At 40.6% G+C, this 27,242-nt stretch overlaps 1 protein-coding gene across 2 annotated transcripts in view; it reads left to right on the top strand.

Moving 5' to 3' along the window:
- stk40 (serine/threonine kinase 40) overlaps positions 1-27,235 on the top strand; it is a 46,659-nt gene extending 19,424 nt beyond the window's left edge. For both annotated transcript variants that reach the window (XM_034174073.1, XM_034174072.1), the window contains 7 exons: positions 305-523; positions 3,130-3,182; positions 15,086-15,201; positions 16,146-16,290; positions 23,365-23,484; positions 23,654-23,738; positions 23,899-27,235. In XM_034174073.1, coding sequence (XP_034029964.1) covers positions 305-523; positions 3,130-3,182; positions 15,086-15,201; positions 16,146-16,290; positions 23,365-23,484; positions 23,654-23,738; positions 23,899-24,117 — 957 coding nt within the window. In that variant the 3' untranslated portion in view covers positions 24,118-27,235. The remainder of the gene's footprint in view (positions 1-304; positions 524-3,129; positions 3,183-15,085; positions 15,202-16,145; positions 16,291-23,364; positions 23,485-23,653; positions 23,739-23,898) is intronic.
- Positions 27,236-27,242: the final 7 nt, after the last annotated feature.

A 27,242-nucleotide genomic window follows, 5' to 3' on the forward strand; every position in this document is an offset into this window, starting at 1 on the left:
TTTGCCCTCCATCACATCCCCAGTGTGAATGGGGACAATGTCTCATGCACAGCCACCGTCTCTTGATTGTTGGTCTCTCTGTCCTGCATGAGTCTGTTTCCTAAGATAACACAATCATATTGATCATTTGGAATGATGGAGGCATCCTTTCAGTTTGATGCATTCATGTGTGTCTCAGATTACATTAACTGAGCTGTTGGAAAATGGATCTCAATGCATTTTATTCCATGTCCACTGACAAAGAATGTGACTGAAGGCAGCCATTCACCTTTTTTTTGTGTGTGTGTGCTTGTTTGTTTTCCAGGACCGTGTAGAGGTAGAGGACATGGAAGCCAATAAGGTGCGCAAGATGAAGAAGCGGATTTGCCTTGTGCTGGACTGCTTGTGTGCTCATGATTTCAGTGACAAGACAGCAGACCTAATAAACCTCCAGCACTATGTCATTAAAGAGAAGAGACTGAGTGAGCGTGAGGCCATCGTCATCTTTTACGATGTGGTGCGTGTGGTGGAGGCCCTTCATAAAGTGAGTCTAAGCTGCAGGTACAAGATGTACTTCAATTCTGTGAAACAGTTTTAAGATCTGGCATTATGAATGAAAGCATGATTTTTCTCATCAATAATGTAAACTTGGGTACTACACTGAGTAATCATTAAGACCATGGTTCAGTGTCAGTGGGTGCTTTTTGTGGAGTTTTTGGCCAGTTTTGCACAGCAAACTTAATATTTAGCTTACTGAGGCCTTGTGATGGTTTCTACCAATATAAGCTATGGGGGATCTCTCCTGAATTTTATTTTAGCCCCCATTTGCCTACATTGGCCTTGTTAAAGGTGACTGTCAACAATATATGCATGCCAACAGAATGTGCATGTGTTTTGAAGCCACCTATGTAAGGCTGTTGCGGTCTTTGCATGACACTCATCTTTCAGCCAAGATTTTGATGATCTAAGGCACAAACGCTTTCTGGTTATAGATGTCCCAGAAACATGAATGTGTCACAGGCCACATATAATGCACATTATGGCCTTGTGATGTCCAAGAAATCATTCTAAGCCTGGATATTGTCCTTGATCAACTACAATTGCAAAACAAGACACTTGCTCTTGCTCTGTCTTGCTCAGCTTCTCATGTTTTGCAGTCAGATTATCCATTGATTCCAAAAACAGTTAAACATGGTTCACAAAGTCTGTGAAGTTTTCCTCACTGACAAAGGCAGGCTTTCATTGAGGTTGTACAGCTCTAAGATCTGGACAGTAATCAATGGACCAAGGTGATGACCAGATATCTTTGGTACTCGGACTCTTCGGACGATCCTTGGGTCCCACTGAGTCAAATGAATTATTATTTGGGGAGAATCTGGAGGTATACCACTTGGATTGTGACCAAACATCAGCTGCAACATTTTCGTTATGTGGCACACATTTCAGCAGGGTGCAACAGATTACTGGCTCCTTTGAGAGATGTGGATGGACTTCTTATTTGGCTGGGTGGCTGTCACCCAGAACCCAGGTTGTTTGCATAGTGTGGTAAATATGGTGATGCATAGCATCACTGTATGTTCCCAGACCAGATCTGAAGCCAGGGGACAAAATACCATAATGTGTATCACTAAATAACACATTATGGCACTGCTCTCTTTGCTGGGAGAGATATTTCTCAATAAAAATTAGTGTCAGCTGCTTGCTGCTCAGTAACCAGAGCAGTATGGCTTCATGTCAAAGAAGTCAACCATATTTGTTTTGCGGCTGTTAATCAAAAAATATTTAACTGTTTGATGTACTAGGACTGTTCATGTTATACGAGGTCTGTTAGAAAAGTATCGGACCTTCTTATTTTTTTCAAAAACGTGACGGATTTGAATCACGTGTGCTTGCATCAGCCAACCTTGTACCTTCGTGCGCATGCGTGAACTTTTTCACACGTGGCGATTGCGTCATTTGCTGGTAAGCAGCCTTTGTGTGAGGACGTGTAGTGCGCTTGGCGGATTTTCATTGCAAGGAAAAAGATGGAACAACTGGAGCAGCGCCGCTTCAAATTTTACCAGAAACTGGGCGACAGCCAGGTGGAAACCATCCGGAAGATTCAGGCGGCTTCGGTGACAATGCTCTGGGCTTCACACAGATTAAGGAGCGGTACAACCGGTTTAAAGATGTCCACACAATGGTGGAGAGCGAGCCACGCTCCGGTCGGCCATCAACATGCTGAAATGACCAGATCATTTCCAAAGTGAACGCTGTGGTGATGTGGGACCGTCGTGTGACTATCCGAGAAATTGCGGAAGAGGTGGACATCAGCACTTTTTCGGCACATTCCACTGTGACAGAAGATTTGGCCATGAAAAGAGTGGCGGTGAAATTCGTGCCGAAGCTGCTAACGGCGGAGCAAAAGCACCTTCGTGTTGAAGTCTCACAGGACATGCTGTGACATGCCCACCTCTTCCACAGTTTCTCGGATAGTCACACGACTGAAAAGTCACAAAAGCCGTCTGAATCATCCGAATGGTTTCCACCTGGCTATCGCCCAGTTTCTGGCAAAATTTGATGCGGCACTGCTCCAGTCGTTCCGTCTTTTTCCTTGCAATGAAAATCCGCCGAGCGCACTGCACATGTCCTCAAACAAAGGCTGCTTACCAGCAAATGACGCAATCGACAGGCGTGAAAAAGTTCACGCATGCGCACAAAGGTTCAAGGTTGGCTGATGCAAGCACACGTGATTCAAATCAATCAGGTTTTTGCAAAAAATAAAAAGGTCCAATACTTTCCTAACAGACCTCGTATAGTGAAAAAATAAAAGTTGTGATAGACTTCGGGCCATATGTTGTTTTTGTTCCACTTGGGGTTTTATAGGTGCAGACCAAATTTGAACTCAATCACATAAGACCTAGAGGTCCCCAGAGTGACACTTACTGGATGACTGCATTGCTTGTTTGGAAAATTGTTGCTTTGTGTGGGGCCCCTAAACAACGTCCGATTACAATAAAATTTGACACAGCTCTTTTAATTTATTTGTGGAACAAGAACAACATGTGGCCCAAAAGATTTTGTAGCATTTGATATTTTGAACAGGTCTAATGACCACACTCTACCCCCCCCCCCCCCCCCCCTTCTCCCACCTGTGATCTTTTCCCACAGGAAAACATTGTACATAGAGACCTCAAGCTGGGAAACATGGTGCTGAATAAACGGTAAGAATGAAGGCGTTAGTCTAGCCATTTAATCCATCCCTTTTTTGGCCCAGTCAACCAGTTGTTGAGCCAATAAGCTTACACACTGGCCAGTCAGATATAATTGTCAGTTATTCATTTCATCTCAGCTCACATGTTTGAGTTGCTTCAGCCAGCACAAACAACCTGTGTCCAGTATACAGTTCCATGAACCCAAGTAAAGGTCAAATTCTCAGACTTGGAGTGAGATCAGTGAACCCTCCCTCTCTTGTGTCAGACTCCAGGTTCATGACTGTGTGTTAACCCAAGGCTGGTGATTCATTCTCTATGGTTTGCTTTCTGGAAGTGGAATCTCATGCTAAACACAACACACAATATGCCACTGCTTTATTCTTAGTGGGGAAAATACGTGACAAGGGGACTGAGCCACATAGCACACATGACCCTGATGAGTGCACCTCAGGTCAGAGTGCTGCGGTTCTCCAGTATGTAGTGAACATGGGATAGATGGTTTATGTAAGACTCTGTGTGTATTTAGGGAAAGATTCCCATGATGTTAGTGATTGCTATTTTGCCTGTGGTTTTTACCTCTGTAGAGGATGTCATCTTGTTCAGTTTAATTTATTATATTGTCTGCTTACAAATCATTTTGGAATACAGGTGCATCTTAAAAAAAAAAAAAAAAAAAAAAAAAAAAAAAAAATATCATGGAAGAAGTTCCATTTTCCTTCAATATTTCAGAAAGTGTGAATATATTGTAGGCCAATTACATATGAACTAAAACACTTCAAGCATTCTTTTGTTTAAATTCCGATAATTACAGCTCTAAAAAAAAAATTACAAAAATGCATCTAAGAATAGAACTTTTCATTTCCAGTTTGAGTAGCTCACTATTTTTGTAGTATAAATACCATGACTGTCTGTCGCTCCACACAACCACAATCATGGGGAAGACTGCTGACTTGACAGTTGTCCAGAAGACACTCATTGACACTAGGGATGCACAATCCACAGTTTTTCACATCCGATCCCAATACCTGAATTTGGATGTCTGCCGATACTGATACTATTCTGATACCAGACCTCTGTTTGCTTTAATGTTATTATTATCATTGTTGATTTTATATGAGGACTTTCTTAAAAAGAAGACCTGAAAGTTCAGCTAGAGTTTGCCAGAAGGTGTATCTAAAATGCAAGCTTAGATTTGATCTTTTGGTGAAAGAATTAAGTACTTTGATTTTTTTTTATAGACTTTTATAGCCTTATTTTTATAAACTTAAAGAGAAAAAAACAGCACTCTGTCTCTCGCAATCTTTCTCTCTCCCACTCTGCTGTCTCTCCTTCTCAATTTTCAATTTCAATGGAGCTTTATTGACATGGGAATCATATGTTTACATTGTCAAAGCAAGTGTTAAGAGTAAGAATTAAGTCCTCTCTCTCTCCCTTTCACTCGCTCACTCTCTCTTTTGCTGTTTTCCTGCTGAGAATACTTTGAACATTTTGGAAACACGAAGACTTTCAACTGTAAATAAACTGTAAATTTCTAAATGTATCATCAGCGACGCTCATGCGAGAAACTCTGCATTAATACTGAATGATTTTGGTGGAGATTTTTTTTTTCCATTTCAGTGGACAGAATCTCTGTTCGGCTGTCCTCCTCAGCTGTGCTATGAGCTGGCGTTTCACAGCCTCGGGACACTGAAGTGCCTAACTTTTCAGCAACAGTTCAGTTCACTTTTCGGAAAATCCGTGCTCATTGGCATAGACAATTTGAACCAGATAGCCGGGCAGAAATTTGCCGCTAGCTGTGGCTTAGAATACTGTGGAAGAGAGCGCTCTCAAATAGCTCTGCTTTAGAACCCTTCTCCCGCCCCTCCTCACACTCAACAGCAAACAAAGCAGAGAGCAGAAGCAGCAGTTGAGAGGTTTCACAGTGGCTCCTTTTCGGTATCGGAAAACACTGCGGATTATATCGGTATTTTCCGATACTTGAATTATGTCGGTATCAGAAACTGATACAGATACTGGATCAGATTGGTCGCATCCTTAATGGACACACTCGACAAGGTGGATAAACAACAAAAGGTCTAGTTCAAAAATAATGAAGCCTAACTGCTGATTTGCATTGCATTTGTCATGAACAAGCCATTATTTTATTTAGCACCAGCCAGGTGCTATTTCATGTAAATAGCACCTGCATCCAAATTTCATGGAAAAATTCCACACCGTTCCAGAGATATGCACAAAATTTAACCCAAAAATAGCACATTTTTCATCAATGTTGTGTGACATTGATATTTACCATTATCATTTAAAGTTGAATGTTAAAGAAATAACCTTGTATTTTGTCAGTTTGTCTGTTTGTGCTTCATACTAACACACAGTAATATGGTTTTGTAAAGGTAGAAATGTCATTTCCTAGAAAATAACATCATGTTTCTAAAGCAAGGTAAAACTGTCGCAAGCGTAACACTGAGAATAAGTCCTTGATTTATTTGTGTCAACAACTTAGCTATATCTCTTACTCTGCTTCAATAGAATAATTATATTACTTGTTCAATAATACCAGGAACTAATGGACAGAATTTCTTTGTTTCAGGCTTCTGCAGACTAAAGAAGATACCTCCAACTCTTGTCACAAGCGTTACGCTCTAGCACATTATAGTATATATGCACTGATAATTTCTAGCAATGACTGAACCGAGACCAATAGAAATATTGAAACTCTGATATATAACCATACCTAAAATGGTAACATTTCACAAAAAAGACCACTTTTAAATTTTGATGGTTATGTCACACTTTGGCTTCATTATTTTGAACTAGGCCAAAAGCTTATTGCTTAAAGGGCTGGCTGTTCAGAGTGTTGTATCAAAGCATATTCATGGAAAGTTGACTGCCGCAACTGTGTGGATCACTTCCAAAAAAAAAAAAAAAAAAAAAATCTTTATTCCAGGGCTGACAGTCACCGTGATCCTGCAAAATTACTGTTTTGCGCATGCTTGTTCTGCATTAATGAACAGCTCTGTGCTCCTTCTCGCTGGCTTCCTTTCCATCTGCGGCTTCACTGGCATTATTTCTTCCATGGCTTTAAACACACTTTGACACCGTGGTCCAACTTTTAACTTTGTGTTTGTCCAATATTGACTGCAAAATCACTCTTTTGCGAGCTCACGTTTTGCGTAAATACTCATCTTGGGTGCCGGTCACTGCGTCAGCGTGCACAGAGTGTGCCTCATCTGATCCATTGCAAGATGTTAAATCTATCATAGGCATACTTTTACAGCTAGGAATGAACATGCAACTGTTTTACCAAGCTATTAAAACATTACAAATAGTTACCTTGAAGCTGTTCCAGAATGTGTTCCTCATGGAGCAGGAGAGGGGGGAAAAAGGGTCTAGATGAAACAGTCTTCTGTGATTCCTGAAGCGATTAGAGGTGTTTTCTACATCCAAGCTCAGACAGAAAATGATTAATCCTCTACAAAATAATGATTTTATATACAGCGTCTAGCACACAAAGCAGGAGGAATTGTAGTGCACAAGAGGGCTGAGCCAAATTAGAAATACACAAACTGCGACACGCTGTTGCTAAATTTTGAAGTTCTTGAAATTAGTGCCACACTCAGAGATGAGCCTCGTTAACCGAATATACTGCCTCTCAGAGCCACTATTCTCCCATGATTGTTGAATATCTCCTCTCATACCAAAAAAAAAAAAAAAAAAACATGCTGTGTGGCTCATTATTCACTGTTCATTATTTGGTGGGACCAGGGCTTTAGAACTAATGCTGCTTTCTCACTCAAGCAACCACCACTTTTCTATCTCCCATATTCTTGCTCATTGACTTGGGAAGGGTATACAGCCATTCAAATTTTACTAAACTGACAAAATTGAGTTTCTACTAAAATCCAAGCATTATAATGTCTGTCTATTTTTGAAATGTGTTTCAAAATTACAGCTCATCTTAGTGAAGACAACATATTTACCTGGGGGAATGCCATAACAAATATTTTATTTTCCTTCTTACGCTGTCTGCAGGAGTTGGTGCATGTACACATGCATCCATGAGCTTTTAAAATTACTGAAATGACCTCGGGTGATGTGCATGCATGCTGAGATCTGTAGTATTTCTTGTAAATCACTTCAGAGGTGTTACTTGGTTTCAAAAAGTGTTTTGAATTATAGAAGTGTTTATTTCTTACTAGCTTTTACAAAACATATGAGAAACATTTGTTATACATACGAGGTCTATTAGAAAAGTATCCGACCTTATTATTTTTTTCAAAAACCATATGGATTTGAATCACGTGTGATTACATCAGACATGCTTGAACCCTCGTGGGCATGCGAGAGTTTTTTCACGCCTGTCGGTTACGTCATTCGCCTGTGGGCAGTCTTTGAGTGAGGAGTCGCCCACCCTCTCGTTGATTTTTTTCATTGTTTAGGAATGGCTGAGAGACTGCTGCTTTGTTTGATCCAAATTTTTTCAAAACTGTAAGGCACAACTGAGTGGACACCATTCAATAAATTCAGCTGGTTTTCGGTAAAAATTTTAACGGCTGATGAGAGATTTTGGTCTGGTAGTGTTGCCGTAAGGACGGCCCACGGTGCCTGATGGCAATCTGCGCTTCGAGGCGGCAGCGTCTCGCTGTTTCAAGTTGAAAACTTCCACATTTCAGGCTCTGTTGACCCAGGAAGTCGTCAGAGAACAGAGAACTTTCAGAAGAAGTCGGCATGAGGAGTTTATTCGGACATTCCATTGTTAACGGACATTTTGTAATGAAAGAACGTGCGGGCAGAGTCACATGTCGGGTCGGACCCGACCGCGGGGGGTCACAACAGGAAAAACACCTCCGTTGGAAACCTTAACGGGCAAGTTGGAACATGCCCAAGCTGTTAAACAATTTCTCAGTTACTCACTTGTTGAAAGCCATCAAAAGCCACCTAAATTTTACAAGTGGTTTTCAACACGGAGGTGTTTTTCCTGTCGCGGCGCACACAGATTTGCCGAGTCGTCACGGAAACGACTCGGCGAATTTGCGCGCACGTCTTTCATTAAAAAATGTCATTAAACAGTGGAATGTCCACATAAAGTCCTCATGCCGGCCTCTTCTGAATCTTCTCTGTTCTCTCACGACGTCCTGGGTGAATTAAGCCTTAAATTAGGATGGTTTCAGGTCGAAACAGGCCGACGACGGCACCTGGAAGCGCTACACGACGTCCCGCTGCGTGGGAAGTCCTTACAGCGACAGAAACACTCCATAATCTCTCATCAGCCGTTAAACTTTTCACCAAAAACCATCTTAATTTCTCGAATAGTGTCCACTCGGATATTCCTCACAGGTCCAGAAAAAAATTTGATAAAGCAACGCGCGCCGTCTCGAGCATCGTGTGAAACAAAGTAATTCAGCTGAGAGGGCGGGACCACATCTCACTCAAGGCCTGCCCACAGGGAAATGACGTCACCGACACGCGTGAAAAAACTCACGCATGCGCACGAGGGTTCAAGCATGATTGGTGTAATCGCACGTCATTCAAATCCATATAGTTAAAAAAATAATAAACCAACCTTTTTATTTATCTAATAGACCTCGTATGTTTATGAAATACATATACAGAAACATAGCTGTTTCAGAATGTTTTCTGCCATGTGAGATTATTTTGGTTGAGTTCACAACCAGCTGACATTACGCTAGCTGTTCATTCTGATTGGCTTTTGCCATGTGCTTCCCAGCATCCCTTGTGCAAGTTGGGGGAAGCCCCATGTGATCTATGCTGTCGCTGTCATAGACTATCGTTCACTACCGTAAGTCGTTCAGTGCAGCCTGTTTGTTTGAAATCTTCACACTTTAGAGGCAGTATTATTGTTTTTCTAGACAACTCAAATTTTGATCATATTGGCAATCTCATAATGAATCCTTTATTTAAAGGCTAATAATAAAATTATAGTGATGCCAAAGAATTATTTGTATAACTTACATCCCAAAAAGCTCAGTGGCAGTATACTATTAATGCTATGCTGTACATCAGTGTTATATATCTATCCATTCAGAAATCTTTTTTGGGGCGGGGGGTCCCCTTCCCTTCCCTTCCCTTCCCTTCCACTCCATTCCACATGATTACACGTCATTATTTTTTGCAAAGAGTGCTGTACCCTGGTAAACCTCTCTGGAGTAGGTAGTATTCAGACTGACTGTGAAGAAGGAGACTAGTGTAGAAACTAGATATAGTTTTAATACAAAGTCCGTGGGATTGTTTTTGAGAACACACTGTATTGATGTATCTGGATGTACATTCTTTGAAATAGTAAAGTCCCTTGTTTCAGTCTTGGTTGTCACAGCAGTTCTGAGGTGGATCTGCATACTGATTTGGCACAAGTTTTATGCTGGATACCCTTCCTGATGCAGCTCCACATTGGAGAATGGGCGGGGTGAGTTTGAACTGGGAAACATCCTCACTGGACTCAAGTGCACTTAACTGCTTGGCCACCACCCCTGCACGCACTTTCTTTGAAATACAGGTTAAAATTCCACAAAGGTTGTCTTTGTTTTCTATTGTAAGAAAAGCTGGTGTACAGTTACATACTGTTTATGAACTGCATGTGAGTGCAGGCATTCTGTCATGTTCCTGACTTTGCCACTTTACTACATGGACATTTTGTGTCTCACGACTCAGCGCTTATAACCAGCGGTAGTGGTGATGAAACATGAGTGTTTTTCACCAGAGGAGGATGGCAGTGGGGAGCGGTGCTGACGAGTGGAACACTCCATCCCAGCTGAAGGCAAAGACGAGACCTGCCAAAGGCTCCATAGCACAGAGCTGACTCACACTGCTGTGCACGTCACAGTCATTATTTACCTTCTGTTCTTCCCTGTCTGCTTAAAGGGGAGCATATTCCTTTTTTTAGTTTTCCTGCATCCCCCACCCAACTACTCTGTTGGATCATAGCATGGTCTTAACTTTTTGTAAATGGTAGAAAAGAATAATATAAAACAGGCCAGCTAAACTCACATTTCCCTCTGCTGCTTCTCTGGCTGAAAAGAATGCACCAGTGTTGTCGTCAAGCTCAGCACTTTATGAAATCATGATGCCATTTCCTCTTGCAGACCCAGCTGTTATGAAAGCAGGATGTGATAAATCAATCGGCAGGCTTGTTGACTGTTTGGTGAGCTCCATTAGCTTCCTTGATGCTGGTTTCATTTGCAATGAGACTCAGACACACAACAAGCAAAGTGTTATTGGAGCTCCTGTCAGCTGGTCTCTGGCTTTGTTTGGAATGTCACCACTGACTGAATTACAAGTTGTATGATTGTTAATTGGCGTTTGGTATTAAAGTGATTAGCCTTGAAAGCATAATTGGGAAAGGAAAAGACAAGACACCCCCCAAAAATCATGGCTGTATTATAGTAACAGACATTGTTGCACTACAGATTTTACCTCAGTTACCTTCATTTATCCATCTTTATGTCCTGTTCTTAAAAAAAAAAAGTTTTTTTTTTCCCTCTTCTATAAAGAAGATGACCAGTGTTTGACCTCCTTACTCCTCAGCTGGGATATTTTCAGCAGAATGGAAGGCAGGCAGGGGGGCGTTTAGGTTTCTGGTTTCCTGACTGCCTGTTCACATGACCAGGAAGCAGGGATGATGTGGTCTCTTCAGTCCACGGGGACCCTTGCCTCACAAGGCAAACACGCATTTTCATTTTCCCAGTCTCTGGTGCAAGAATAGAAGCCCGGGTCGTGATGTACACAGACAAAAAGAACAGACTCTTGCATAAAGGAAGCTTTCACGCAGAGGGTCCTTGAAGCAGTCCACTCTGCCCCTCTGGCCTGTCCTTCTGCAGTCACACAGCGCTTAAACAGTCAGATCACATAAGTAGTTGGAAATTACGTGGGTGTCTTTCTCAAAGGGGAAAATCGAGATTTGCACACTTGGTCAAAATGCATTTTAGAGGAACTGGCTCCAGACGGCACAGAGGGAGCTGTGAGAATTAGGTGCCACAGGGTGTGAAAGTGAGAAAGGAAAGAGGAAGGTGCTGACCTCGGCCCTTTAAAAAGCAGATGTGGCTGAGGAGCGTGAGCTCAAGTGGACTGGGTTCTGGACCATGTCTGCTTTTTGTGTGTGCTCATAACATTTTTTGTGTGCATTTGCATGTATGCTGCTGTGTGGTTAGCATGTGAGCGATTGTGTGGGCGCAGCATGTTTGTGTGCATATTTTCTGTCTTCTTCAGCTTTGTACTGTGGATCTGTTTGCTGGCCAATCAGCATGCAGGCATAGTCATCGCGATAATTATCACAAACCACAGGTTGAGTCATATATTTGTCAAAGTATGCTCCCCCCCCCCCCCCCTTCTCAAACAGAACACAGATACAAAACTGTCGATAGTCTGTTGGTTTTAATGCTGTCAGGTTTCACTCTGCCTCAAGCAAACCTCATCACCTGGATGAGTCTGGGAAATCTAACTAACCTGGTTTACAGCAGTAGATCTTTTTATGCTCGAGTTGTCTTGTTCTCAGGTTTCGTGTGTGGTGATAGTTATTGGTCACAGTGATATTGGTCATTAGAAACTTCACTTGCATTGATTATGGGACTTTATATTCATGACTTCATGCAGATAAGGAGATGGAATCTGTGTGAGAGATCTCTGGGTGCATACTAGTCTGTTCTGCATCAGGGTGTTATACATTTTTGACGCCAAGTGAACCATAAAACTGCATTAAATGCAGGATGCATTTTTGTATATTTTGGCTTGGTAGAGTGGAGCGTATATTCTTTTTTCCTGCTTCACTCTGTTCTTTTTTTTTTTCCTAATTAAGATTGTTGACAGCTGACACTGTAAGTGGAGAATGCACCAAGGACGGTGAAACTGTGTGGCTTTTGCATTACTGATGCTTGGAGTCATGGTTTGATTCCATGTCTGTTCTCAGCTCATTAACTTATTTATAACTATACAATAAAGTATCAGAACTCTTTCTAGGCTGCATTATCTAGTAATTCAGGAAGAAAGTTTCAAATGATTGTAGTTGACTTCTTTATATCCTTTATCAACATAATTGTAAATTTGTTTTGCAGTGAATAAAATAAATTCTCTGCACATGTGCAACACAGTACCTGTAAGCCATTTCAGTTTTCCATCAGAGATAAAATTCAGCATACCTCCAGATATTTGCCGCCGACCGAATGGTCCCCCCCCCCCCTAAAAAATCGGTCCACCCTGCCTTCACTGCACATGCATCATTAGCTGCTGTTCATCGATTCTCACCTCGTTTCTGCTTAAAGCTGCACTCTAGGCATCATCTATCTCAGTGACGGATAACTGAACCTTTTGTACAACAATCATTTCCACATAAATTCAGCATTATTTCATCATAAAAGACAGAAGAAGCAATCAGAGCGCCACAGCCACACAAGATGCTAGCTGATGCGTTCACTGCGCGTTGGTCATTTCAAAGCGTCAGAGTATTGCCTTGTTTCTGCTTAAAACTGACTTTAGAAAGATTTAAAAGGGTTTACCTTGTCATCTAATGGTTAATAATCCCATTAATCCAGTTGATCGCTTTGGGGGAAGCGACTCTGTCTCAGACAAGCTGCTGAGCTCTGAAATGGAAGACCACAGGCACAGTTCTACTTAAGAGCTGAATTCGCAGGCCAAGAAATATCTCAGATAAGCTGAAGTGAAGGATGGTGAGAACAGTCATAGTCAACCCACAGACCTGCTCCAAAGACCTACAACATGATCTTGCTGCAGATAGTGTCTCTGTGCATCGTTCAACTATACACCACACTTTGCACAAGAAGATGCTGTAATGCAGAGGAAGCCTTTTCTGCATACACGCCACAGAGTCACTTGAGGTATGCTAAAGCACATTTGGAAAAGCCAGCTTCATTTTGGAATAAGGTGCTGTGGACTGATGAAACTAAAATTGAGATATTTGGACATAACAAGGGGGCGGTATGCATGGCTGAAAAAGAACACAGCATTCCAATAAAAACACTTGCTACCTACAGTAAAATTTGGAGGTGATTCCATCATTCTGTGGGGCTTTGTGGCCAGTGCAGGTCCTGGGAATCTTGTTGAAGTTGAAGGTCACGTGTAGGGATGGGTATTGATGAGATTTTATCGATACTGTTATCGATTCCGCTTAGTGATCCGATTCCCTTATCGATACCTCTTGTGAATTTTTTCCCTACTAAATGTAGGCTTTACAGGTTTTCTGTGTCAAAGGGTCAATGAGTTTTTTCTTATCGTGCACCCGCTCTGTGGAACGGTCTTCCTGCGGCCATGAGGCAGAGACCATGGGCATTTTTAAGTCAAGACTTTAAGCCTATTTTTATTCTCTTTCTTGTGAATAGTTTTTATTTTTTATCTGTTTTATTCTTTTAGTTCTGTTTTTAATTATGTATTTGAAGTTTTTTATTTATTTATTTAATTTTTAATGTTGAACTATTCTATGTGAGGCGCCTTGAGATGGCTTTTGTTGTGATTTGGCACTTTATAAGATTAAATTGAAATTGAACAACATTTTATTGAGTCTTAAAGTAAATAAATATGAAATTGGTCACTGGATCCTTAAACTTTGGACATAAACGCTACATGATGGATCCTTGATCTCTGGACATAAATAGAAATAAACAAAATCTGTAGTTTTTGTCAAAAGTATTTCCTTACAGACATTATTGGCATGAATGTCTTTCCATACATCTGAGCTGAGCTCTTGCAGCTGTGCTGTGCTGCACATCATGTAATTATAAAGAACGCAGCACGTCTCATTTTGGGGGGGGGAACATTTTAGTCGATTGTAGTTTCTTGTCTGTATTACAGCGTTTGTAAGCGGTATCATTTTATTCAAAGCAGCAATTCATTTTGAAGTTATTAATTCCGACCGGACTCTATCTCAGCAGAGAGCCGCGCAGTGTTTGGAGCTGTGCCAACAGAACGGAGTTAGTGACTTTAATCCACACAAAAGTGACTCATGGTATTTAAATGGCTTTGAGAGGGGTTAAGAAGCGGACTTGCCGTTTCTGAAGAGCAGCGAATCAAAGAACCGTGAGCCAGTGGATCGAAACCTCAAAAACAACGGCTGCTCTGAAGGACCGATAAGGGAATCGTTAAGCAAAAAGGCTATTGATATTGGTGGATCTAATCATTTCTTAACGATACTCGAAAAGAACCGGATCTTGATACCCACCCCTAGTCATGTGGATTCCAGTCAATATCGGCAGATTCTTGAGAACAGTGTTTATGAATCAGTGACAAAGTTGAACTTGTGCCGGGGCTGGATCTTTCAGCAAGACAATGACCCTAAACACTGCTTAAAATCTACTAAGGCATTTATGCAGAGGAACAACTACAACATTCTGGAATGGCCATCTCAGTCCCCAGACCTGAATATTATTGAAAATCTGTGGTGTTATTTTAAGCAGTCTGTCCATGTTCGGAAACCAACAAACCTGAGATGTTTTGTAAAGAAGAATGGTCCAAAATACCTTCAACCAGAATCCAGACTCTCATTGGAAGCTATAGGAAGCGTTTAGAGGCTGTTTCTGATAGGGTTCCCAAATTTATGCACCTGCCTAATTTTGTTTAAAGAATTATTGCACACTTTCTGTAAATCCTATAAACTTCATTTCATTTGACAAATATCACTGTGGTATTCTGCTATATGATATATTTAACTGAACTTTCTGATCCAGATGGCCAACGATTTATAAAGAAAAATCATGGAAATCATTGGGGGTGCCCAAACCTTTGCATACAAGTGTGTGTGTGTGTGTGTGTATATATATCACTCATGAATTAGTTTTACATCTGAATGGTGATACTTGAAGGAATGTGTTTTTACAGAGTATATGTGGTTGGTTAATGGTGTTTTGGCCATCACTATGAGTTTTTATTGTATTTGTGTGGTTATGTGCTCCTAGGACACATCGAATCACCATTACCAACTTTTGCTTGGGAAAGCATCTGGTAAGCGAGGATGACCTGCTGAAGGACCAGAGAGGTAGTCCAGCCTACATCAGCCCCGATGTGTTAAGTGGTGAGTGAACAACTGTTAGCTTACATGTATGTATATGTCACTGTGCACAGCATGACATTATTTGAAAGAGGTGAAAATGTACCACTGGTAAAGCACAGCTGATTATACGTATACCTGCCCTGGTGTGAAATAAGTTTCACTGTTGGGCACTTGCAAGAGAAGCGTACAGCTGCTGCTGGAGGAGTGACCCCTATCCAGGCAGGATTCTGAGGTTCTTCAGAGAGCATTGCATAACATTTAGCAGTCAGTGTTACATTTGATATTCTGGTTATTCAGAAATAAGAAAGAAAGAGGTTGTCTTGAACTATGAGGGCTGAATATGGCATGTTCTACCCCCCCCCCCCCCCCCCCCCCCCCCAAAAAAAAAAGAGCTTTCTCTGTGGGGAAACATTTCTGTCGGGAGACAAAAAACTGTATTGTCGATTTTAAATGTGCACATCTGAGCGATGCTCACAGATCAGGTTGATGCACTTACACAGTCAGCTTCACCTCCATTACAAAACGGTATATTTATATAACAACATTCTGATTACTGCACAGAAAGGTCAGGCAGCAGAAAAGGGCCACTTTCTCAGAAACTGTAGCTGGAACTTGGGCGTGTGTATCAGCATAACGTGACAGGCACACAATTAAACAGAGCTTTAGTGACTCACACATTGATGAGTCACTGGAGGGAAACTTCCCATCCCCATCCTCCCTCTCTGTGTGTGCACTTGTCACACAAAGCTTGAACATCATTTCCTGCCATTGCTGCCACCTTCCTGTCTGTAGCAGTACTGCCAGTATTCATGCACAGCCATGCTGTTTCACTCGTCTCTCTTTATTCATCATTATCCACAATTAGGAAAGTGGTTCTAAAGGATCAGAGGACAGCACTGTGACTGCATTTTGATGGTTTCCAATGGACATTTGCTCATTGTACATGCTCCCTCCCCTCCGTCCAGGTCGGCCATACCGTGGTAAACCCAGTGATATGTGGGCGCTTGGTGTGGTCCTGTTCACCATGCTGTATGGCCAGTTCCCCTTTTATGACAGCATACCTCAAGAACTCTTCCGCAAGATAAAGGCTGCAGAGTACTCAATCCCAGAGTGAGTACTTAATCCTTTGTGTGTTTGTGCATTTGAAGTGAACCACACTGTCTGTCAGTTTGTGTTGTTGTTTTAAATTCATGAAATTATGCATGGTTGCATATTTACTTCTCATACAAAAATGTAATTTGTGTGTGTGTGTGTGTGTATATATGTATATATATATATATATATATATATATATATATATATATATATATATATGTATATGTATATATGTATATATATATATATATATATATATATATATGTATGTATGTATATATATATATATATATATATATATATATATATATATATATATATATATATATATATATATATATATATATATATATATATATATATATATATATATATATATATATATATATACTCAACAAAAATATAAACGCAACACTTTTGGTTTTGCTCCCATTTTGTATGAGATGAACTCAAAGATCTAAAAACTTTTTCCAAATACACAATATCACCATTTCCCTCAAATATTGTTCACAAACCAGTCTAAATCTGTGATAGTGAGCACTTCTCCTTTGCTGAGATAATCCATCCCACCTCACAGGTGTGCCATACCAAGATGCTGATTAGACACCATGATTAGTGCACAGGTGTGCCTTAGACTGCCCACAATAAAAGGCCACTCTGAAAGGTGCAGTTTTATCACACAGCACAATGCCACAGATGTTGCAAGATTTGAGGGAGCGTGTATTGGCATGCTGACAGCAGGAATGTCAACCAGAGCTGTTGCTCGTGTATTGAATGTTCATTTCTCTACCATAAGCCGTCTCCAAAGGCGTTTCAGAGAATTTGGCAGTACATCCAACCAGCCTCACAACCGCAGACCACGTGTAACCACACCAGCCCAGGACCTCCACATCCAGCATGTTCACCTCCAAGATCGTCTGAGACCAGCCACTCGGACAGCTGCTGAAACAATCGGTTTGCATAACCAAAGAATTTCTGCACAAACTGTCAGAAACCGTCTCAGGGAAGCTCATCTGCATGCTCGTCGTCCTCATCGGGGTCTCGACCTGACTCCAGTTCGTCGTCGTAACCGACTTGAGTGGGCAAATGCTCACATTCGCTGGCGTTTGGCACGTTGGAGAGGTGTTCTCTTCACGGATGAATCCCGGTTCACACTGTTCAGGGCAGATGGCAGACAGCGTGTGTGGCGTTGTGTGGGTGAGCGGTTTTCTGATGTCAGTGTTGTGGATCGAGTGGCCCATGGTGGCGGTGGGGTTATGGTATGGGCAGGCGTCTGTTATGGACGAAGAACACAGGTGCATTTTATTGATGGCATTTTGAATGCACAGAGATACCGTGACGAGATCCTGAGGCCCATTGTTGTGCCATACATCCAAGAACATCACCTCATGTTGCAGCAGGATAATGCAGGGCCCCATGTTGCAAGGATCTGTACACAATTCTTGGAAGCTGAAAATGTCCCAGTTCTTGCATGGCCAGCATACTCACCGGACATGTCACCCATTGAGCATGTTTGGGATGCTCTGGACCGGCGTATACGACAGCATGTACCAGTTCCTGCCAATATACAGCAACTTCGCACAGCCATTGAAGAGGAGTGGACCAACATTCCACAGGCCACAATTGACAACCTGATCAACTCTATGCGAAGGAGATGTGTTGCACTGCATGAGGCAAATGGTGGTCACACCAGATACTGACTGGTATCCCCCCCCCCAATAAAACAAAGCCGCACCTTTCAGAGTGGCCTTTTATTGTGGGCAGTCTAAGGCACACCTGTGCACTAATCATGGTGTCTAATCAGCATCTTGATATGGCACACCTGTGAGGTGGGATGGATTATCTCAGCAAAGGAGAAGTGCTCACTATCACAGATTTAGACTGGTTTGTGAACAATATTTGAGGGAAATGGTGATATTGTGTATGTGGAAAAAGTTTTAGATCTTTGAGTTCATCTCATACAAAATGGGAGCAAAACCAAAAGTGTTGCGTTTATATTTTTGTTGAGTGTATATATATATATATATATATATGTGTATATATATATGTGTGTATATATATATGTGTGTGTATATATGTATATATATATATATTTTTTTTAAATATGTAGGAAATCACCCTCAGTCCCTCCTTGAATTTTGTAAGCACAGGTCAGGGGAAACCGTATGGTGGATAGTGACTTAGTGAATCTTCACACACTCATGGCACAGTGTATAAAAAAAAAATGTGCATGAAAGAAAATTATTCCAGCCTGAAATCTTCAAGGGGAGATACGTGTGTGTGTGTGTTTTGGTTGATCACTTTAATTCAAGCAGTTCATCACAAAAGACTGGCCACTCCCAATATACAATGCATTCGAACAACTATGGCCGATTCAGGTGTATTGGTTCCACTTTACTATGGCTGCAGTGAGCAGTTTTATAAATGTATTTTTAAATCAAGTATTTATCTTTTATTTTAGTTTTTATGATGTAAGGTACTCCATCACAAGTACGTCCTCTAATTAGCAACCATCAGTGTTGTATAAAGTACCGGAAAATCACACTTAAGTAAAAGTACAGATACCCATTAAAAAAATTATTATATATATATTATATTAAATATACTCAAGTATTGAAAGTAAAAGTGCAAGTAAATGTTAATAATCAAAAACGGACTTTTTTTTTTTTATATATTACTAGGCTTGTAAATGACTGGTAGTATTAGTCAGAATACTGAAAATTGTGCACATCACACAAAAACACTTCAGAAACAAGGTTTCAAAACCTAAACGGGAGTAGGCTACTCACTAGGTGTTCACAGGAAACAGTTATTTATTTCTATATGTATTTATTTATTTATTTTCATTGTTACATGGTAGAGAAGCTTGAATCTTCGACTGGACTGGGTTGCTTGATGCGAGGACGTTTCGTTTCAAATCGCAGAAGCTTCCTCAGCTAAAATTCTTGCTCTGGAACTCTGACTTCTGTCTGACTCTTGTAGAGAAGAATAAAACAGAAGCCAACAAAAGCTGGAGTTTTAAACCTAACCAGACCCCTCCTACTGAGAGGCAGACTGCTATAGGCTAGTGACTAAACAATAGCTCTTATTGGCAACTATTGTGCTCTAGTTAGCACACCTAATGACAGGACAGCTGTCCCTCTAATGATGGGATGGATGCCTTTCTGATGGCTCCCTTGATGACGTGAATGACTCATTACCATGAACAAAAGACTGAAACTCCTTTGACCTGAGTACACCATTGTAAACAGGGGATAAAGTGTGTCTCAGACCGATTCCCCGGTTAAGGCTGGGTTTCAAACGTTTCACAAAGAATGCCTCCTTGACCCCTCTCTCAAACCATTTCTTCTCTCTGGCTAATATTTTAACTTTCTTGTCCTCAGACGTGTGGTTAGTGTCTTTAAGATGGAAATGGACCGCAGACTGAGGTCCACTGGCGCCCTCTCTGCGGTGCTGGTATAGCCTTTTGTGTAAAGGTTGCTTCGTTTCACCTATATAGTGTTTGTTACAGTTTTCCTGACATCTGATAGAATACACTACATTGCTCTGTTTGTAACTAGGGATCATGTCCTTAGGGTGAACTTTTTTGTTGGCTTCTGTTTTATTCTTCTCTACAAGAGTCAGACAGAAGTCAGACTTCCAGAGCAAGAATTTAGCTGAGGAAGCTTCTGCGATTTGAAGCGAAACGTCCTCGCGTCAAGCAACCCAGTCCAGTCGAAGATTCAAGCTTCTCTACTATGGAAACCACCTTGACAACTGAGAGCCTACACAGAATCATTGTTACATGGTTTTATCTTTTCTGTTGTTTTGTTTCATTAGGTTATTTTTGTCTCTTTCTCTAAAATTGTATTGTAACATTATTGGTCTATTATTATTGACTATTATTGTCTATTATGTAGACTATTATTATTGCTAAAATATATGAATAAAAATAAATTTAAAAAAATACAATTTGACTCTTTTACGACAACGAACGCTGAGCCATTAATTATACAGAAAACAAATCAACACAAACGTGCTGATGCGAACAGCTTAATGCTAACTTTAACATTGAAAATGCCATAGACACGCTAACGCGTTAGCATCGGTCCCGTTTTTAAGTTATAAAATACATCTGTCAACTGTTTCAGAAGACCATAACAGGTCGGTTTAACATAATATTAAATATTACTCACAGACATATGCTCTTCAGAGTTTTAGCGGGGAAAAATTAGGATAAAGCGAAATAACACAATCAAGCCATGAATCATAGCTCAAAGCACTGCTTCGACCTGCGAATCACTGCTTCAATTGGTTCGAGGTTCAAACCAAAGCTGCGCTGTAGAAAAGTTGATGACAGACCCGCTGCAGGTCTGTAATCAATGTAGAGAAATGATCATTTTCCTTACAAACACCCCCCAAGTTCGCAACTGCAAAAAAGCCTACCAGACATGCCTCATGACAAATCGGCCTGACTTCGTTGCATTCCCTAGTAATCAGTGGTGTCTCTGGGTGATAGAACATTTGACTATGTTACACCCGTATTTTTTTTCAAGCCTTTCTGCCTTGTTTTGTGGAGTTAGGGTGAATTTTGACGTTCTAGTTTCTATCCCACAATGGTGAAGAATCCTTTAAAAAATTCCTGGATTGTGATCCGGATCACCACTAAAATTTAATCACTTGTTCCTCTTGTCATTTCCAACCACTCCACAAAATTTCATCAAAATCCGTTCAAAACTTTTAGAGTTGTCCTGCTGACAAACAGACAGACAGACAAACAAATAAAAGTGACCGAAAACATAACCTCCTTGGCGGAGGTAATAAAATAAAGCTGACACACACACACACACACACACACACACACACACACACACACACACACACACCACCACCACTACCACTACCACATATTTCATATCATCCAAACTTTTCTGATTTGGAGTTATAACAAAAAAACAAAAAAAACAAAAAGAAGAATTAAAAACATATAGTTGAAGGGTATATAGCAGAACAATATAAATTGTGTTATCTTTGTTCATTCATTTTAAAGGTCAAATATGTTTTGTGGCACCAGAAGAATTTTATTTGTGGAAGATGGGACAAAAATGGCTCTTTGACAGTAAAGGTTGCATCATACTAGTCTGAGAAGCAATAGGTGTAATTGTTGCCCAGATATTATAGAGCTCGCATAGCAAGAACAGACAAGTGGATTAAGTTACAAGAGTAAAGGCTATGTTTGGGCTGCACCTTGAGGCAACTTTGTTGTGATTTGGGCTATAAATAAATAAATTATTAAATTAGTATAAGGTGCACAGTATATTTACACAAAATGAAAATGTTCTATCATGCTATAGATTTACAAATACAAAATTGATTGAATACATGCACATGATGTGATGATGAATGCTACACTGAGGCTTGTCCTCTGAGGCTTTGAGCTTCCAAACACCCGGGGCCACCCGGGGTAACAAAATTAGTGCTACTGGTCCTGAACAGTAGACTCAAAAAAATATTTCTCTAACCCTGTATCTAATGTAAAGGATATCGTTGGGTTAGGATTATGCGCCTCTGCTATGTAAGTGGGGGGACTCCCTTTCCCTGATACATGTTTGAATTGAGTCTTTGAATATAGAAACTTCAGTATCTTTCCATCTAGCTACATAACGTTCGCTACACCAGTAGATTAGCTGTCTTAATTGTACAGCATGAAAATATTCTTTTACATTTGGGAGTGTGATTCCCCTTGTGTCTTTAGATAATTGAAGTGTGGCATAGCATATTCTAGGTTGTTTACCGTCCCATACGAATCTTGATATGCGCTTAGCACATTTAGAAAGTTGATGTCTTAGTATATGTATAGGCAGAGATGAGAACACATATAACAGACATGGCAAGATGTTCATTTTTACCACATTTATCGTGTAATTTAATCCCAATGCATATGTGAACCATCTGTCAATATCTTATGTTTTTGTCAGTATGTTCATAGCTACTTATATAGAGTTTGGAAAGGCCTTTAGTTATGTTTATACCCAAATATTTAATTGGTTTTGCGTCCCAGTTTATTTTCCATTCCTGAACAGTTAAGCGTTTGAGAGATTGAGTTTTATGTTTATTTATTTATAGCTTGAATATAAGCCAAATCTTTCAAGATTTTGAATAAGATACCAAAAGGAATTTGCTGGAATGTTTAAATAGATCATAATATCATCTGCAAAAAAGACTTAGTACATGCTTTTGTTTATTAATTTCTATTCCTGTTATTGGAGTGTTTTGCCTGATCATTTGAGCCAATGGCTCAATAGGACAAACAACAACAACGTGGGACTAAGGCAGCATCCTTGTTTGGTTCCTCTCTGCAAAGGAACTTATTCTGATAGAAAGCCATTCACTTTTACTCTAGCTATGGGTTTTCTATAGATAGACTTAATGCTTTAAATTACAACCCATGCCTTCATGGTGAAGTTGCACAGAGAAGAATTTTGAGTTTTTGTTTGGCCCTGTATTTTCAGTTTTTGTAGTTTTTTTTTGATGGATTATCATTAATTTAAATGCATTGCAGTTAGTGTGAAATGTTGGAGGTTTAACATTTAAGGGATCTAAGGAAGCATACTGCTGTTGTGTACCGTCTAGCTATCCATCCATCCATTTTCTGTACCCACTTGGTGGGGGGGCTGGAGCTGGAACCTATCCTAACAGTGTACCGGCTAGCTAATCAGCAGATTTTATTTTTAGACTTGTTGCAAAAAAAACAGGAAGTCATTTGCCCAGGGGTAACCAGACTTTCGCATTCAACTGTAACAATTATGGGAATTGACTGCAGAGTTTGAAACTGTATCGGCAGCAGTTTGACAAGTTCTCTTCATTGTTGTAATTAGTTTTTCCTACATCTTTGAACGCCAGCAGAAAAAAAAGCATTTCTTCTTTGTGCATTCGCTGAATCAGTGTTGAGTGGGTGAATTGTCACGAGGCAAAGGTTTTGAATTTTATATATTAAATTTTTTATATATATCTTTGCTTTATAGAAATCTGACCAGTTCTTGGCTTTTCTGTACACAAGTGGAAAAACTGCCACATAGTTTGCCAATAAACTGGCCTTTTGTGTCACAGGGATGGCCGTGTGTCTGAGAACACGGTGTGCCTGATCCGTAAACTTTTGGTACTGGACCCTCAGCAGAGGCTCACTGCAGGAGAAGTGCTCGAGTCCCTCAGTGCCATTATTGCCTCTTGGTAAGTGTAATTTGTAGCTGGTGGATATGAGAACAAATCATGGGATTTTCACTATTTATCTGACCTTGAAATCCCTTCTTTAGCCATTCAGTGATGTAGCTCAAAGGATATTCTAAAGTCAGGGTCAGTGTTGCCAGTAAGTATCCTTGTTGTGTTTACGGTGTAACAGGCAGTCTGTTTCATCCCTGAGTGGCCCACTACAGGTTGTGCCAGATATTGACGATCAGATCAATCACCCAGAGCATCTGCAAGAGGTAAGAACATAAATTTATACAATGGAAGTCTGCACTTTTAACATTATCAGTCACTAGTGTGTTTTTAGCTTGCAAGTTAAATGCTAATTTGAACTGTATTAATTTGCATTTTATTTAAATGTAGCACGCATAGTAAGCAGAATACATTTTCTTACCCCAGGCCAAGGCTATAGAAGAGTCTTCACAGTACGAGTTTGAGAACTACATGCGGCAGCAATTGCTGCTGGCTGAAGAGAAGAACACTATCCATGAGGCCAAGAGCTTTCTCACCAAGCGCCAGTTTGGCAGCATCCCACCTGTACGACGTCTGGGCCACGATGCCCAGCCCGTCAGCCCCCTAGATGCTGCCATCCTGGCACAACGTTTCCTCTGGAAGTAGCTCCCCAACCGCCATTCAAATCTTGTGGCCACTGCCAGGGACTGAGAAACCTGTGGAGTCCAGAGAGGGCTGAGCTCCACCAGCCCAAACTACAGGTGAACATTGGCCAAGCTTCATGGAATGGGCTCCAGAACAAACTGGCAACCTAGAACTGTTGAAGATGTCAACCAAAGGTTTCTTGCCCTCAGTTCACTCAGTTTTGTTTTTTTTTTTTTTCTCTCTGTGCAACCAACCTAATGGCATGGTCACACCTGGGGCTAACAAAAGGCGCTATCTACAGTGTTTTGGTTGGGGTGGGTGGGGAGAGGCTGTTTAAACCCCATATTCCTACTTGTTACGATCCCCTTACATTTCTCCATCTCCTCTGGATCTCCTGAGCAATACAGGACCAGAATCATGTAGCAACCCCTTCTTTCCACCTGGTATCAGATCACCTGAGGACAGATTTAAGTTCTCTGGCCCTCTCTGTTCCATCCTCCTTCTGCCACACTTTTCCTCTCTTCCCTCATCAGAGTGTGATCCGGAATGATCCCGTCTGTAACTCTGACTTCAAATCAATCTACCTCTCTGCTTATCTTCTCTGTTGGTAAACCATCCTCACTGTTTTGAGACAAGGGATTGTAACAATGGAGTCTTGATACCACCAGTGACATAAAGCATTAGCGTTTTCTGTCAGTGATGATGGTCTGAAACCGTTTTGGCAGTTTAAAAAAAATCAGAATAAGCTTTCTTTTGAATCATATTTACCATAATAAGTAGCATTTTATCCCTACCTTTAGCATTGAAGATACAAAATACAACAGTACAGTGTGTGTGTGTGTGTGTGTGTGTGTTCAAGCAGCCTTTGATATTAGCAGAATGGATTGTCTCTTGCTTTTGCGCACCCTATTGGAAATTTGTTTTTAGGATCTAGGCAGCTAGTGCGAGGTACCTGGAAGTCAACGATGCCAAGAACTGCCAAGGCATACTGACAGCAACACTTCCTCAGTGCCGTTATATCCAAGCTTGGGCACTGTCGTATTTCCTTCGCCAAAAATGTCTTAAAATGATTCTTAGCCAAGGAACTGGTACCAGCCGCCTCTTTCAGAATCTAATGGCTTCCAGGTAATCTGACCTCCCTTATTCTCTCAATCATTGCAGATCTTTGGACAAGTGTGAATGTGAACTATCAGCCTACACTTTGGTGTGTGGGTGTCTGTTAGGCCAGACAGCCATGAGGGCTGACTTCTGACGGTCACAGAGGCTTTAAGCTAACCTCCGGTCTTTGTGTCGTCTTATCTGGCTTGTCCCAGTGGCAGACACTGTGAAAACCAGAGCACGCTTTGCTGGGATGCCATTTTGCTGACTGTCCTAAGTCATACATGCTTAAAGACTCGAAACTCTTCTCATGCATCTCATTTTCCAGCCCTCTCATGTTCAACACGTGCACAATCATATTATCTTGCCATATAGACTCTCTGGGACTGTGTGGTGGGTGGTAATTAACAAAGTAATATCTCATAGAAAAAGAAAATATGGATTTATAGCTTTTAAATGTAGTTGCCGAGTCATCTTTGCTTATTGATTCATTCTCATTTTAAAGTGTTTTGTTGTTTGTTTTTCCAAACCATGGTGAAGCTACTCCCGGTGACTGTAGACCATTTGTACGCTACAAATCACCTTTTTTTGCATTGGTACCTGCTTTGGGTTCTCTCAACCTATTCCTCCTCTGACTGCGTGACTGTCGGTTCTGGAACATTTTCATGTGTTTTTTTTTTTTCTTTTTTTTTCTTGTATGTTGTTGATTTATTTATTTTCTTGTGTAGATTTTCCTCTAAGCTGCTGGGGCCTGTATCACAGCCAGACAGAATTCCTACATTTAAGTATATTTAGATGACTTGTATTTATGCCAGTGACACAAGCCCCAAATGTGCTTGCTTTCTCACAGCTTTAAAACGTGTTGTCACCTCTACTATTTTGTTCCAAAGTGGTTTGACATTAGCTCTTTTTGTTCTGATGCACTCTGGTCACCTCCATGCAGAGAAGCATATTTTCTTTATTGTCCTTTTCCGGATTACTTAATTCAATTCTTGCCATTTTCCCACAGTGTTTGTGGTCTAAGCTACACTAATAATAAGACTGACTTTTGCATAGTTCTATTTTTTACAAAGTACAATAAATAATATTCATATTATCTTGATTAACAGGAGGGAGTTTTGTGTAGTGTTTTTTTTTTTTTTTTTTTCACCCCCCCTCACGTCATTACCCCAAACCCACACAAGTGTGCGCTCTCTGGTCAGTATGTAAATAAATACCATCTTGACTGTGCCAGTTATACTGTATGTAGTTCCACCCAGTGAGATACCAAGTGTTTAAACATGTGTCGCTTGACGTGCATTATAGGCCACGTTGGCCATCAGCCGCCACATCCAGAGGTAAAAATAACGAGAGCCACTGGCTTCCTCCCACCTCAGTGTGAATTCCGTGGGTATTAAGCAGTATTGTAGTCTTCTACTTACTCAAAGGTGTTCCATTAACACCATAGCTGAATACTGACATCAAGTGAAACTGTCATACAACATCTAACACGGCCCATATTCATAGAGGTATAGACTCACTGCAGAAGAGTAACTTGATGTTCAGTAGATTTCTGATATTGGTCTGTTACCTGTTTCACATTGTGTTTGTTTCAGTCGTATTTAGTGGACTGAAAATCATGGAAATGTGAGGTTAAACTTTGTAAAACATGATTGAATGACTTTATTAAGGCATAACAGCAACTGATGTGACTGTACAGATAATTTCCTCCTTTGGGTAAATCGATGGTAAGAAGGATTAGCCCCTCAATTGGTTGAGCCTTAAATTATTGAGATATATAACTTATTTTCACCCTGGACTTAAAGTGATTAGTATTCCATATACTGCTGAATGTTTGAACTGGAAACTTGGATGTGAAATGTGGTGTCATTTAAACCCAATGGGATCATGTGTTGTAAGCTGCTTGGATGGACATCTGGAGACAGAAAACTGCATAATTGTACAGATGAAAAACATGTTTGTATAAAAAAAAAAAAAGCATATTTTTCTACATCAGATCTCTACATGCATGTCAGCAATAAACTTTGATATGGAAACATTTTACAGGT

Source organism: Thalassophryne amazonica, chromosome 7 (assembly GCF_902500255.1).
Source record: "Thalassophryne amazonica chromosome 7, fThaAma1.1, whole genome shotgun sequence".
Taxonomy (NCBI): domain Eukaryota; kingdom Metazoa; phylum Chordata; class Actinopteri; order Batrachoidiformes; family Batrachoididae; genus Thalassophryne; species Thalassophryne amazonica.